The following is a 13,965-nucleotide window of genomic DNA, read 5'->3' as shown; positions in this document are numbered from 1 at the left end:
CACCCAACGGTGTGTGGCGGAGGGCACTTTACGTGCCACTGTCATTACCTCCCTTTCCTGTTCCAGTCGCGTATGGTTCGCGGGAAGAACGACTGTCTGAAAGCCTCCGTGCGCGCTCTAATCTCTCTAATTTTACATTCGTGATCTCCTCGGGAGGTATAAGTAGGGGGAAGCAATATATTCGATACCTCATCCAGAAACGCACCCTCTCGAAACCTGGACAGCAAGCTACACCGCGATGCAGAGCGCCTCTGTTGCAGAGTCTGCCACTTGAGTTTATTAAACATCTCCGTAACGCTATCACGGTTACCAAATAACCCTGTGACGAAACGCGCCGCTCTTCTTTGGATCTTCTCTATCTCCTCCGTCAACCCGACCTGGTACGGATCCCACACTGATGAGCAATACTCAAGTATAGGTCCAACGAGTGTTTTGTAAGCCACCTCCTTTGTTGATAGACTACATTTTCTAAGCACTCTCCCAATGAATCTCAACCTGGTACCCGCCTTACCAACAATTAACTTTATATGATCATTCCACTTCAAATCGTTCCGCACGCATACTCCCAGATATTTTACAGAAGTAACTGCTACCAGTGTTTGTTCCGCTATCATATAATCATACAATAAAGGATCCTTCTTTCTATGTATTCGCAATACATTACATTTGTCTATGTTAAGGGTCAGTTGCCACTCCCTGCACCAAGTGCCTATCCGCTGCAGATCTTCCTGTATTTCGCTACAATTTTCTAATGCAGCAACTTCTCTATACTACAGCATCAGCCGCGAAAAGCCGCATGGAACTTCCGACACTATCTACTAAGTCATTTATATATATTGTGAAAAGCAATGGTCCCATAACACTCCCCTGTGGCACGCCAGAGGTTACTTTAACGTCTGTAGACGTCTCTCCATTGATAACAACATGCTGTGTTCTGTTTGCTAAAAACTCTTGAATTCAGCCACACAGCTGGTCTGATATTCCGTAGGCTCTTACTTTGTTTATCAGGCGACAGTGCGGAACTGTATCGAACGCCTTCCGGAAGTCAAGAAAAATAGCATCTACCTGGGAGCCTGTATCTAATATTTTCTGGATCTCATGAACAAATAAAGCGAGTTGGGTCTCACACGATCGCTGTTTCCGGAATCCATGTTGATTCCTACATAGTAGATTCTGGGTTTCCAGAAATGACATGATACTCGAGCAAAAAACATGTTCTAAAATTCTACAACAGATCGACGTCAGAGATATAGGTCTATAGTTTTGCGCATCTGCTCGACGACCCTTCTTGAAGACTGGGACTATCTGTGCTCTTTTCCAATCATTTGGAACCCTCCGTTTCCGGGCTGGAGGCGCTTACAAATGAACGCTCCATCCAATGCCGTCCGTGATCTACTCCTTGTACCAGGGTAATCATAAAGTTACAATTATAACTTCTAAACAAATAAAGTTATCCCTCTCCTGTCACAGTCGCCGGCCGGTGTGGCCGTGCGGTTCTAGGCGCTTCAGTCCGGAACCGCGTGACTGCTACGGTCGCAGGTTCGAATCCTGCGTCGGGCATGGAGGTGTGATGTGCTTAGGTTAGTTAGGTTTAAGTAGTTCTAAGTTCTAGGGGACTTATAACCTCAGATGTTTAGTCCCATAGTGCTCACAAGGGAACCTCCCCATCGCACCCCCCTCAGATTTAGTTATAAGTTGGCAAAGTGGATAGGCCTTGAAAAACTAAACACAGATCAATCGAGAAAACAGGAAGAAGTTGTTTGGAATTATGAAAAAAATAAGCAAAATATACAAACTGAGTAGTCCATGCGCAAGATATGCAACATCAAGGTTACTGTGGGCTCAGTAGCGCTATGGTCCCGTGGTTAGCGTGAGCAGCTGCGGAACGAAAGGTCCTTCGTTCAAGTCTTCCCTCGAGTGAAAAGTTTATTTTTTTATTTTGAGACAATTATCAAAGTTCAGGTACTGACACATAATCAACTTCGCTCTCCAAAATTCCAGGATATGTTCAGATTTGCTTGGACATATGCAGGATCTGACGGTTTACAAACGGAAAAATTTGAAAACGTTAAAAACATCTGTTTTGACAAAGCATAGGGAAAACTGTGCGACTGTGAAACTGTAGCATTCATTTGTTGCAGTTTATGTGACAAACTCTTATGTTTTCATCACTTTTTTGGGAGTGATTATCACATCCACAAGAAAACCTAAATCGGGCAAGGTAGAAGAATCTTTTTACTCATTCGCCAAGTGTACAAGTTAGGTGGGTCGACAACATAATCCTGCCATGTGACGCACATGCCGTCACCAGTATCGTACAGAATGTATCAGACGTGTTGTCCCGTGGAGGAATCGGTTGACCTACGACCTTGCGATCAACTGTTTTCGGTTCCCATTCGAGAGGCACGTCCCCTCGTCTACTAATCGCACGGTTTTGCGGTGCGGTCGCAAAACACGGACACTAAACTTATTACAGTGAACAGGGACGTCAATGAACGAACGGACAGATCATAACTTTGCGCAAATAAAGAAAGTAAACTTTTCACTTGAGGGAAGGCTTGAACCAAGGACCTCTTGTTCCGCAGCTGCTCACGCTAACCACGGGACCACGGCGCTCCTGAGCTCACACTATCCTAGATGTTGCGTATCGTGCACATGGACTACTCAGTTTGTATATTTTGCTTATTTTTTTCATAGTTCCACACAACTTCTTCCTGTTTTCTCGATTGATCTGTGTTCAGTATTTCAAGGCCTATCTACTGTGCCAACTTACAACTAAATCTGAGGGGGGTGCAATGGGGAGGTTCCCTTGTCAGGTGACTCCTGTGAAAAGGTTTCCGACGTGATTATCGCTGCACGGCGGGAACTGACACACTTTTAACGCGGAATGCTTACTTGGCAGACCCTCTATCCATCTGAGCCACCGAGGACACAGAGGATAGTACGACTGTTTGGATTTATTTCTGGCACGCCTCCCGTGAGATCCACATTCCCAACTTACTGTACCGCACTATATATTCATAGTGCCCCTCCCCATTGTGATATGGCCGGTTGATCGTGACCGGGCCAAATATCTCGCGAAATAAGCTTCAAACGAAAAAACTACAAAGAACGAAACTCGTCTAGCTTGAAGGGGAAAACGAGATGCTATGGTTGGCCCGCTAGATGGCGCTGCCATAGGTCAAACGGATATCAACTGCTTTTTTTTTTAATAGGAACCCTCATTTTTTATTGCATATTCGTGTAGTACGTGAAGAAATACGAATGTTCTTCTTGGACCACTTTTCTCGCTTTCTGATAGACGGCGCTGTAATAGCACAAACATACGGCTCACAATTTTAGACGAATAGTTCGTAACAGGTAGGTTTTTTAAATTAAATCACAGAATGTAGGTACGTTTGAACATTTCATTTCGGTTGTTCCAATGTGCTATATGTGCCCTAGTGAACTTATCATTTCTGAGAACGCATGCTGTTACAGCGCGATTGCCTGTAAATACCACATTAATGCAATAAATGCTCAAAATGATGTCCGTCAACCTCAATGCATTTGGCAATACGTGTAACGACATTCCTCTCAACAGCGAGTAGTTCGCCTTCCGGAATGTTCGCACACGCATTGACAATGCGCTGACGCATGTTGTCAGGCGTTGTCGGTGGATCACGATAGCAAATATCCTTCAACTTTCCCCACAGAAAGAAATCCGGGGACGTCAGATCCGGTGAACGTGTGGGCCACGGTATGGTGCTTCGACGACCAATCCACCTGTCATGAAATATGCTATTCAGTACCGCTTTAACCGCATGAGAGCTATGTGCGGGACATCCATCATGTTGGAAGTACATCGCCATTCTGTCATGCAGTGAAACATCTTGCAGTAACGTCGGTAGAACATTACGTAGGAAATCAGCATACATTGCACCATTTAGACTGCCGTCGATAAAATGAGGGCCAATTATCCTTCCTCCCATAATGCCGCACCATACATTAACCCGCCAAGGTCGCTGATGTTCCACTTGTCGCAGCCATCGTGGATTTTCCGTTTCCCAATAGTGCATATTATGCCGGTTTACGTTACCGCTGTCGGTGAATGACGCTTCTTCGCAAAATAGAACGCGTGCGAAAAATCTGTCATCTTCCCATAATTACTCTTGTGCCCAGTGGCAGAACTGTACACGACGTTCAAAGTCGTCGCCAAGCAATTCCTGGTGCATAGAAATATGGTACGGGTGCAATCGATGTCGATGTAGCATTCTCAACACCGATGTTTTTGAGATTACCGATTCTCGCGCAGTTTGTCTGCTACTGATTTGCGGATTAGCCGCGACAGCAGCTAAAACAGCTACTTGGGCATCATCATTTGTTGCAGGTCGTGGTTGACGTTTCGCATGTGGCTGAACACTTCCTGTTTCTTTAAATAACGTAACTATCTGGCGAACGGTCCGGACACTTGGATGATGTCGTCCAGGATACCGAGCAGCATACATAGCACACGCCCGTTGGGCATTTTGATCACAATAGCCACACATCAACACGATATCGACTTTTTCCGCAATTGGTAAACGGTCCATTTTAACACTGGTAATATACAGGGTGTCCAGCAAAGGACTCCCTGATTTCAAAATTAAATATCTCGAAAACAAACATCGATAGAGGAATGCAGTAAACGGTATGTTTATTGTGAAAGCTGTCAGAAGTTTATACAGCAGTTTGAAATAATAGTTACAAAAGCCGCTAACAGATGGCGCTGTAATCGCCACACGTAATGCCTAGTATAAATAGTGATCCGAAGCCCAGAGCGATCAGTTCCACTATTGAAACGTGAAAGGAGGTAAGCGTACCAAAGGAAGAGATTAAAACCATGTACTCCATTGAACGACGCGTTTTTCTGGTGTTACAGTACCACAGGTTAGAAGAGAGTCCTACGGCAACAAGGCGAAGTTTTCAAGCACCATTTAATGTTACAAAAGGACCCGATGTGAAAACCATTCGTACGCTCTTCGCAAAATTTCAACGAACAGGCAGCGTAACTGATGATCTAGTGGGGCACGTTGGCCGCAAGCAAACCGCAGTTACGCCTGAAAATATCGCCACAGTTCCTGGAATTATTCAGCTAAATCCAATGTCATCCGTCCGTAGAATTGCATCTGAGACTGGTTTGAAGCGTTCCGGCACGCAGGAAATTCTTTCTAAGTCTACACATGTTTCCATTCAAAATTCAAACGCACCAGGCCATACCCGTACGAGTTGTGCAACAAAGGTTTGCCTTTGCTAATCAGATGCTCACAATGATTGATAGTGAAGGATTTGACGTTGGCTGCATCTGGTTTACAGATGAAGCACACTTCCACCAGAATGGATACGTGAATAAGCAGAACTGGCGATTTTGGGGTTCCGAAAAGCCATATCGGTGTGAAGTGAAACCCCTGTATTCTCCTAAAGGTACTGTGTGGGCTGCAGTATGCAGCAGAGGCATTATTGGCCCTCTTTTCATTCGACAAACGGTCACTGGTGCACGCTACGTTGCAATTTTGGAACAATTTGTCGCCACACAACAAGCGTTAGAGGATCGACCAGGTACTGAATGGTTTATGCAAGATGGAGCCCGACCACGTCGGACCGACCAAGTGTTTCGCTTTCTTGAGGAATACTTCGGGAATCGAGCCATTGCTTTGGAATAACCCAAATTTACTGGTGCAGGCACGGATTGGCCTCCATATTCGCCGGATTTGACTCCCTGCGACTTTTTTTGTGGGGCACAGTGAAAGACATGGTCTACCCGAAGCATCCCGCCACGCTGGACGAGCTTGAATCGGCGATCTCTGTGGCATGTGAATCCATTTCGGTTGAGACACAACGAAATGTGATGGCGAATTTCATTCTTCGTTTGCGTCACCTCTGTAGTGCCAATGGTGAACATTTTGAAAACATTGTGATGTGATTGTTTGCAAAGATTGTTTCCATACGATTATTTCACTTACGTATGCTGATACGAGCTGTACAGCGTACAGCGCCATCTGTTAGCAGATTTTGTAACTATTATTTCAAACTGCTGTATAAACTTCTTACAGCTTTCACAATAAACATACCGTTTATTGCATTCCTCTATCGATCTTTGTTTTCGAGATATTTAATTTTGAAATCAGGGAGCCCTTTTCTGGACACCCTGTATTACGAAGCAAATACCGTCCGCACTGGCGAAATGTTACGTAATACCAGGTATTTATGCGTTTGTGACTATCACAGCGCAATCTATCACAAAGCGAACAAAATACTCCAACTAAAACATTCATATTTCTTTACGTACTACACGAATATGTAATAAAAATTGGGGTTCCTATTTTTAAAAAAACGCAGTTGATATCCGTTTGACCTATGGCAGCGCCATCTAGCGTGCCAACCATAGCGCCATCTGGTTTCCCCCTTCAAGTTTCGTTCTTTGTAGTTTTTTCGTTTGATGCTTATTTCGTGAGATATTTGGGCCGGTAACTATCAATGGACCACCCTGTATATACAGTAATGGAAGACAGAGATTGGAATACGTCCAGGAAACAATTGGGGAAGTTGGTTGCAAGTGCTACTCTGAGATGAAGAGGTTGGCACAGGAGAAGAATTCGTAGCGGGCCGCATCAAACCAGTCAGAAGATTGAGGACTGCAGAAAAAAATGAAGAGTGGAGACGTCCCAGTTGAAGTCCACTAACATGTTGGCGCTGAGCACTATGGGACTTAGCATCTGAGGTCGTCAGTCTCTTAGATCTTAGAACTATGAGCCGTGTATCACCTCGTGCTACACCTTGTGTTTATATTGCATTGGTTTTTCCTTTTCTTCCCCTCACATGTTTGTTTGATATGGTTCAAATGGCTCTGAGCCTAGAACTTAGAACTACTTAAACCTAAGGACATCACACAACACCCAGTCATCACGAGGCAGAGAAAATCCCGCCGGGAATCGAACCCGGGAACCTGGGCGTGGGAAGCGAGAACGCTACCGCTCGACCACGAGCTGCGGATATGTTGTCTCGCATAAGTGGCTATCGATATCTGCGTTTTTGCTTCCGGGAAACTGCTATGGGGGAAGTGAGATCTTTGACCGGTTGTAACCTCGTGTGGTGGCGCGGAAGTGGGGGGCTGCGCTCAGAGAGTGTGGTGGACACGGGAGGGCAGTGTGACTCTCCAGCGCGAAGAAGGCGTGGTCGGTTGTACCGAGTCGCCACGTGATGTATGTCGGTTGTGTGTAACGAGCGGGTCGAGATGACGGAAGATCTCCCCGCGTGTTGGTTGTATACAGAATCGCCCCACGAGTAGTTGCTGTTCATTTAGCCTTGGTGGGACGTTAACAAGCTTCTTTAAATCCACCGTTTCGACACTGGAGTTTAAAAGGAGACACCTAACATGAAAGAGCGGTCACTACCCGTCAACGTTGCAGAGAAGACGTGAACTCCGGTGACAGAGCGTGTTGTCGCGTGACCGTGGCGTGTCGGGTACGCTGGCGACGCGTGCGCGGTCGGATGTGTGGATCCTCGGCATCGGAGGTCGTGTACTGCCTGTTCGAGCATAATTGTGTGGAAGGTCTAATCATTAAGTAATAATTTTGTGTAACCAGTGCCTCTTCTGCCTTGTGGCCTCCGGCGACTGTGTTTCCTGTCCCCGGCACCGGTGTACGAGGTGCATCAAGTTCTAAAGCCTCCGATTTTTTTTTTCTAATTAACTACTCACCCGAAATCGACGAAACTGGCGTTACTTCTCGACGTAATCGCCCTGCAGACGTACACATTTGTCATAACGCTGACGCCATGATTCCATGGCAGCGGCGAAGGCTACTTCAGGAGTCTGTTTTGACCACTGGAAAATCGCTGAGACAATAGCAGCACGGCTGGTGAATGTGAAGCCACTGAGAGTGTCTTTCATTGTTGGAAAAAGCCAAAAGTCACTAGGAGCCAGGTCAGGTGAGTAGGGAGCATGAGGAATCAGTTCAAAGTTGTTATCACCATGAAACTGTTGCATAACGTTAGCTCGATGTGCGGGTGCGTTGTCTCGGTGAAACAGCACACGCGCAGCCCTTCCCGGACGTTTTTCTTGCAGTGCAGGTCAAAAGGCTCTGAGCACTATGGGACTCAACTGCTGTGGTCATCAGTCCCCTAGAACTTAGAACTACTTAAACCTAACTAACCTAAGGATGTCACACACATCCATGCCCGAGGCAGGATTCGAACCTGCGACCGTAGCAGTCGCACGGTTCCGGACTGCGCACCTAGAACCGCGAGACCACCGCGGCCGGCTTGCAGTGCAGGAAGGAATTTGTTCTTCAAAACGTTTTCGTAGGATGCACCTGTTACCGTAGTGCCCTTTGGAACGCAATGGGTAAGGATTACGCCCTCGCTGTCCCAGAACATGGACACCATCATTTTTTGAGCACTGGTGGTTACCCGAAATTTTTTTGGTGGCGGTGAATCTGTGTGCTTCCATTGAGCTGACTGGCGCTTTGTTTCTGGATTGTAAAATGGCAACCACGTCTCATCCATCGTCACAACCAACGAAAAGAAAGTCCCATTCGTGCTGTCGTTGCGCGTCAACATTGCTCGGCAATGTGCCACACGGGCAGCCGTGTGGTCATCCGTCAGCATTCGTGGCACCCACCTGGATGACACTTCTCGCATTTTCAGGTCGTCGTGCAGGATTGTGTGCACAGAACCCACAGAAATGCCAACTCTGGAGGCGATCTGTTCGACAGTCATTCGACGATCCCCCAAAACAATTCTCTCCACTTTCTCGATCGTGTCGTCAGAACGTCTTGTGCGAGCCCGAGGTTGTTTCGGTTTGTTGTCGCACGATGTTCTGCCTTCATTAAACTGTCGCACCCACGAACGCACTTTCGACACATCCGTAACTCCGTCACCACACGTCTCCTTCGACTGTCGATGAATTTCAATTGCTTTCACACCACGCAAATTCAGAAAAGGAATGATTGCATGCTGTTCAAGTAAGGAAAACGTCGCCATTTTAAGTATTTAAAACAGTTCTCATTCTCGCTGCTGGCAGTAAAATTCCATCTGCCGTAGGGTGCTACCATCTCTGGGACGTATTGACAATGAACGCGGCCTCATTTTAAAACAATGCGCATGTTACTATCTCTTTCCAGTCTGGAGAAAAAAAAATGGGAGGCCTTAGAGCTTGAATGCACCTTGTAAAGGATTTTTTTAAACGTTAATTTTGTATACTGTGTGTATTGTTCATGCAAAATGTGTATGTAATATGTATATATTTTTGTTTAATAAACTGTGCCGCATACTATATATTCCTACTAAAGTTGCCTTTGTATGTTACTTTGTAATACTAAAAGAGATGCCTATTTTTGTGAATAAATTTACTGTACAGTTCTTCTTTTTGGCAAATAAACATGTGCAGTTCGATTATCTGAACAAACCAGTTTTCCGAACACCAATGTCCCCCAATTACTTCGGATAATCGACGCTCTACTGTACTTAAACCTAACTCAACGAAGGACAGCACACACATCCATGTTGGGGGCAGGATTGGAACCTGCGACCGCAGCGGTCGCGCGGTTATGGACTGAAGCGCCTAGAACCGCTCGGCCACCCCGGCCGGCACAGTAACATATGGCTAGATGCTTGAGATCAGATAGTGCGGGTGTTCAGATAGAACTGCGGTGAAGGAAGGTAGCGCAGCTGTTACTCACCTGCGGGCTGTGGAAGAACTCGTACTTGGAGAAGTCCTTGCGGAAGACGAACTTCTTGGCCTCGCGGCGGCCGAACGACTGCACATCGTGGTGCACGGCCAGCACCTCCTCGTGGTCCTCCAGCGAGCGCTCTGGAAGCACACAGCACCACGTCACCACGGCACGTCACCACTCGGCGCTACAGTACAGCACAGACAACCAGAGACTACATACAGGGTGTTACAAAAAGGTACGGCAAAACTTTCAGGAAACATTCCTCACACACAAAGAAAGAAAATATGTTATGTGCACATGTGTCCGGAAACGCTTACTTTCCATGTTAGAGCTCATTTTATTACTTCTCTTCAAATCACATTAATCATGGAATGCAAACACACAGCAACAGAACGTACCAGCGTGACTTCAAACACTTTGTTACAGGAAATGTTCAAAATGTCCTCCGTTAGCGAGGATACATGCATCCACCCTCCGTCGCACAGAATCCCTGATGCGCTGATGCAGCCCTGGAGAATGGCGTATTGTATCACAGCCGTCCACAATACGAGCACGAAGAGTCTCTACATTTGGTACTGGGGTTGCGCAGACAAGAGGTTTCAAATGCCCCCATAAATGAAAGAGGGTTGAGGTCAGGAGAGCGTGGAGGCCACCGAATTGGTCCGCTTCTACCAATGCATCGGTAACCGAATCTGTTGTTGAGAAGCGTACGAACACTTCGACTGAAATGTGCGGGAGCTCCATCGTGCATGAACCACATGTTGTGTCGTACTTGTAAAGGCACATGTTCTAGCAGCACAGGTAGAGTATCCCGTATGAAATCATGATAACGTGCTCCATTGAGAGTAGGTGGAAGAACGTGGGGCCCAATCGAGACATCACCAACAATGCCTGTCCAAACGTTCACAGAAAATCTGTGTAGATGACGTGATGGCACAATTGCGTGCGGATTCTCGTCAGCCCACACATGTTGATTGCGAAAATTTACAATTTCACCACGTTGGAATGAAGCCTCATCCGTAAAGAGAACATTTGCACTGAAATGAGGATTGACACATTGTCGGATGAACCATTCGCAGAAGTGTACCCGTGGAGGCCAATCAGCTGCTGATAGTGCCTGCACACGCTGTACACGGTACGGAAACAACTGGTTCTCCCGTAGCACTCTCCATACTGTGACGTGGTCAACGTTACCTTGTACAGCAGCAACTTCTCTGACGCTGACATTAGGGTTATCGTCAACTGCACGAAGAATTGCCTCGTCCATTTCAGGTGTCCTCGTCGTTCTAGGTCTTCCCCAGTCGCGAGTCATAGGCTGGAATGTTCCGTGCTCCCTAAGACGCCGATCAATTGCTTCGAACGTCTTCCTGTCGGGACACCTTCGTTCTGGAAATCTGCCTCGATACAAACGTCTCGCGCCACGGCTATTGCCCCGTGCTAATCCATACATCAAATGGGCATCTGCCAACTCCGCATTTGTAAACATTGCACTGACTGCATAACCACGTTCGTGATGAACACTAACCTGTTGATGCTACGTACTGATGTGCTTGATGCTAGTACTGTAGAGCAATGAGTCCCATGTCAACACAAGCACCGAAGTCAACATTACCTTCCTTCCATTGGGCCAACTGGCGGTGAATCGAGGAAGCACAGTACATACTGACGAAACTAAAATGAGCTCTAACATGGAAATTAAGCGTTTCCGGACACATGTCCACATAACATCTTTTCTTTATTTGTGTGTTACGAATGTTTCCTGAAAGTTTGGCCGTACCTTTTTGTAACACCCTGCATACACAAGGGCAGAGGCACGGCACTCAGCACTCCCAGCGGCGCCACGGCGTACTACTGGTGCTATGTCTGCGTAAGCCAAAGACCTTGTAAAAAATAACTAGACTCACTTATGGCGCTGCAGTCACGGGATAATTTGAACCTTCGGCCGGACGCCATTATAGTGGTTTTAGTCTGATATGTTGTCTAGTATTGTTGTTTATGAAGACCCTGATTCAACGATGTATATTTGTTGGGGCGTACATACAGTATTTGTTACTCGTAATTCTACCGTCTCTACGTTCCAATCAAAAGAAGTACAATGGTGGAGAGTTGTACAGCGATTAATTGTACAAATACATTGGAGAAAGGAACGAATATTACATTTCACAGGTATGTGAATATTTTAAGTTGTTTCGTATGTCAGTGCACTTGCTTAATAAATGATTTTGTAACACGGTATTAGCATAATGCCTGTGCATGTATTTGCAGGTTTCCTTTCTCAAAACCACAGCTGTTACAAAAATGCTTACACGCTGTCAGGAGGCAAGATTTCCGACCGACACAATAACTTTTTATATGTTCTGATCATTGTGAAGAAAGTTGGCTGATCGGTAGTGTTTTTATGGTCTAGGTTAGGTTGAAACTTGATAATTTGGTCGTGAGTTGCCAAAGCACTATGCCATATATAACGCACTTCTCGTCATAAAATCTAAAGCAAGGTAGAGTCAGAAAATATCTGTTAATATAGTGGGCAAAACTTCGAGTATTTTGATGCATTTTGCGTACATCTATCGTAAATGAACTACGAAAAATGCTAGGGGTCCAGTACATAACTTTTAGCAACGGCAGATTCCATGTAGTACGTAAGATACATTCATCAACAGTGACTAGTCGCTGTTTGTTCATAAATTAAAAAGTATATTGTAGTGACGTATTTAAATGAGGCATTATGTTTGTGACCTAACTCAAGGGAAGGCATTTTATAACCAAAAGCGGTGTATAAACATTCGAACTCCGCGCGTCAGTTTACCACTCTAATGGCCGCCGGCCAGCTACTCAATTTGTCCGCTCTTCACAGTCGACCACTCGCGCGGTTGTGGGGGCCTGGCGTAAGCAGAAGAAACTAACGATCGAAGTCCGAAAACAATTTATTGGACTGTTCAATTAACCAAAACAAATTCTCCCAATATAACACCAACGCAAAACAGTGATCCGTCTTCGATTCACAACTACATACAAGAATAAGATAGAAAACAACTGAAATAATTTCCTACTAGCCTCCGCCAGAGACTTCTCCGATATACCAAGCCTAATCCAGAGATCAGCGAGAAGATCCAAGCCGGGCTGCCGGGGCGGCAGCTATCCACGTCTGCTGGCGGTCGATGAACTGCCGATGTGTGGTTTTTTTCCCTTTATTGTGATTTGTTCACCTTATACAAAGGCGGGCTGGCAGCAGATTACATCTACTCCGCTCTTCAGCCACAAGAAATACAATAATTGAGAAAAAGGAGACAGAAAAGTAACAAATCGGAGGTTAGAAAACAGCAAATAGAATAAATAAGAACCATGAAGCCGTTCACACTCGACGAAAACACACGAAAATACTGTCGGCACTGCACACAAACACTGACGAACGAGACGGTACAAGTGAACGAGGAGCGTGGCGGCGAAAAACACTCAATCACAATCAGGACGGCAGAGACACTAAACTGAGGGCGATGATCTCCGGCGCGCGAATGTCCACTTAGCGTGTGCGATTCTGGGGACCTGCCAAGAGGGGAAGAAGGTAGTGGGGGAGGGAGAGGGGAGAGTAGAGATGCCAATGGCAGGGGAGTTGGGGGGAGGAATGAAGGTAGGAGGGGGTTGGGGAAGCCCGGGGGAGGAGGGGGGAGGAAGGGAGTATGGAGGGAAGGATAGAGAAGGGGGTGCCCTAAGGAAAGGACACAGGAAGTGGGAGGGGAGGATCAAAAGTTGATAGGAGGGGTAGATGGAGGGGAGGAGGGCTTCATTAGGGAGGGGGAGCTGGCGGAAGACACCTTGGGAGAGGGTAAGGAGGGTGGAGAGATGGAGAGCAGGTGGGACGTTGGAATACAGGCACAGCAGAGGACGGGGCAGGAGAGGATGGGAGAGACCAGTGGTTGAGGGGGATCGAGTTTACGGGAGGTGTAGAGGATCCGAATCCGTTCGAGGAAGAGGAGGAGGTGGGGGAACGGAATAAGGTCGTACAGGATCTGTGTGGGGGAGGGGAGACAGATACGATAGGCGTTCGAGGATTTGAAGGGATTTGTAAAAGGTTGGCGGAGCGGAGATCCAGGCAGGGTGGGCGTAGCAGAGAATGGGGCGGATGAGGGATTTATAGGTGTGTAGGATGGTGGAGGGGTCCAGACCCCACGTACGGCCAGAAAGGAGCTTGAGGAGACGGAGCCTGGAGCGTGCCTTGGCTTGGATTGTCCAGAGATGGGGGGGGGGGGGGGGGGGGTCCGCCGATGTGCGGCTG

General features: G+C 46.7%; 1 protein-coding gene across 1 annotated transcript in view; it reads right to left on the bottom strand.

The window, feature by feature from the left end:
• Nucleotides 1-13,965, bottom strand: part of LOC124553621 (growth factor receptor-bound protein 14-like) — a 1,033,185-nt gene that overhangs the window by 442,029 nt on the left and 577,191 nt on the right. Inside the window, exon 5 of the mRNA XM_047127476.1 lies at nt 9,699-9,829. Coding sequence (XP_046983432.1) covers nt 9,699-9,829 — 131 coding nt within the window. The remainder of the gene's footprint in view (nt 1-9,698; nt 9,830-13,965) is intronic.

This window comes from Schistocerca americana, chromosome 11 (genome assembly GCF_021461395.2).
Source record: "Schistocerca americana isolate TAMUIC-IGC-003095 chromosome 11, iqSchAmer2.1, whole genome shotgun sequence".
Classification (NCBI taxonomy): Eukaryota; Metazoa; Arthropoda; class Insecta; order Orthoptera; family Acrididae; genus Schistocerca; species Schistocerca americana.
The sequence above is the reverse complement of the archived record's forward strand: the minus strand, read 5'-3'. Positions and strand labels throughout refer to the sequence as shown.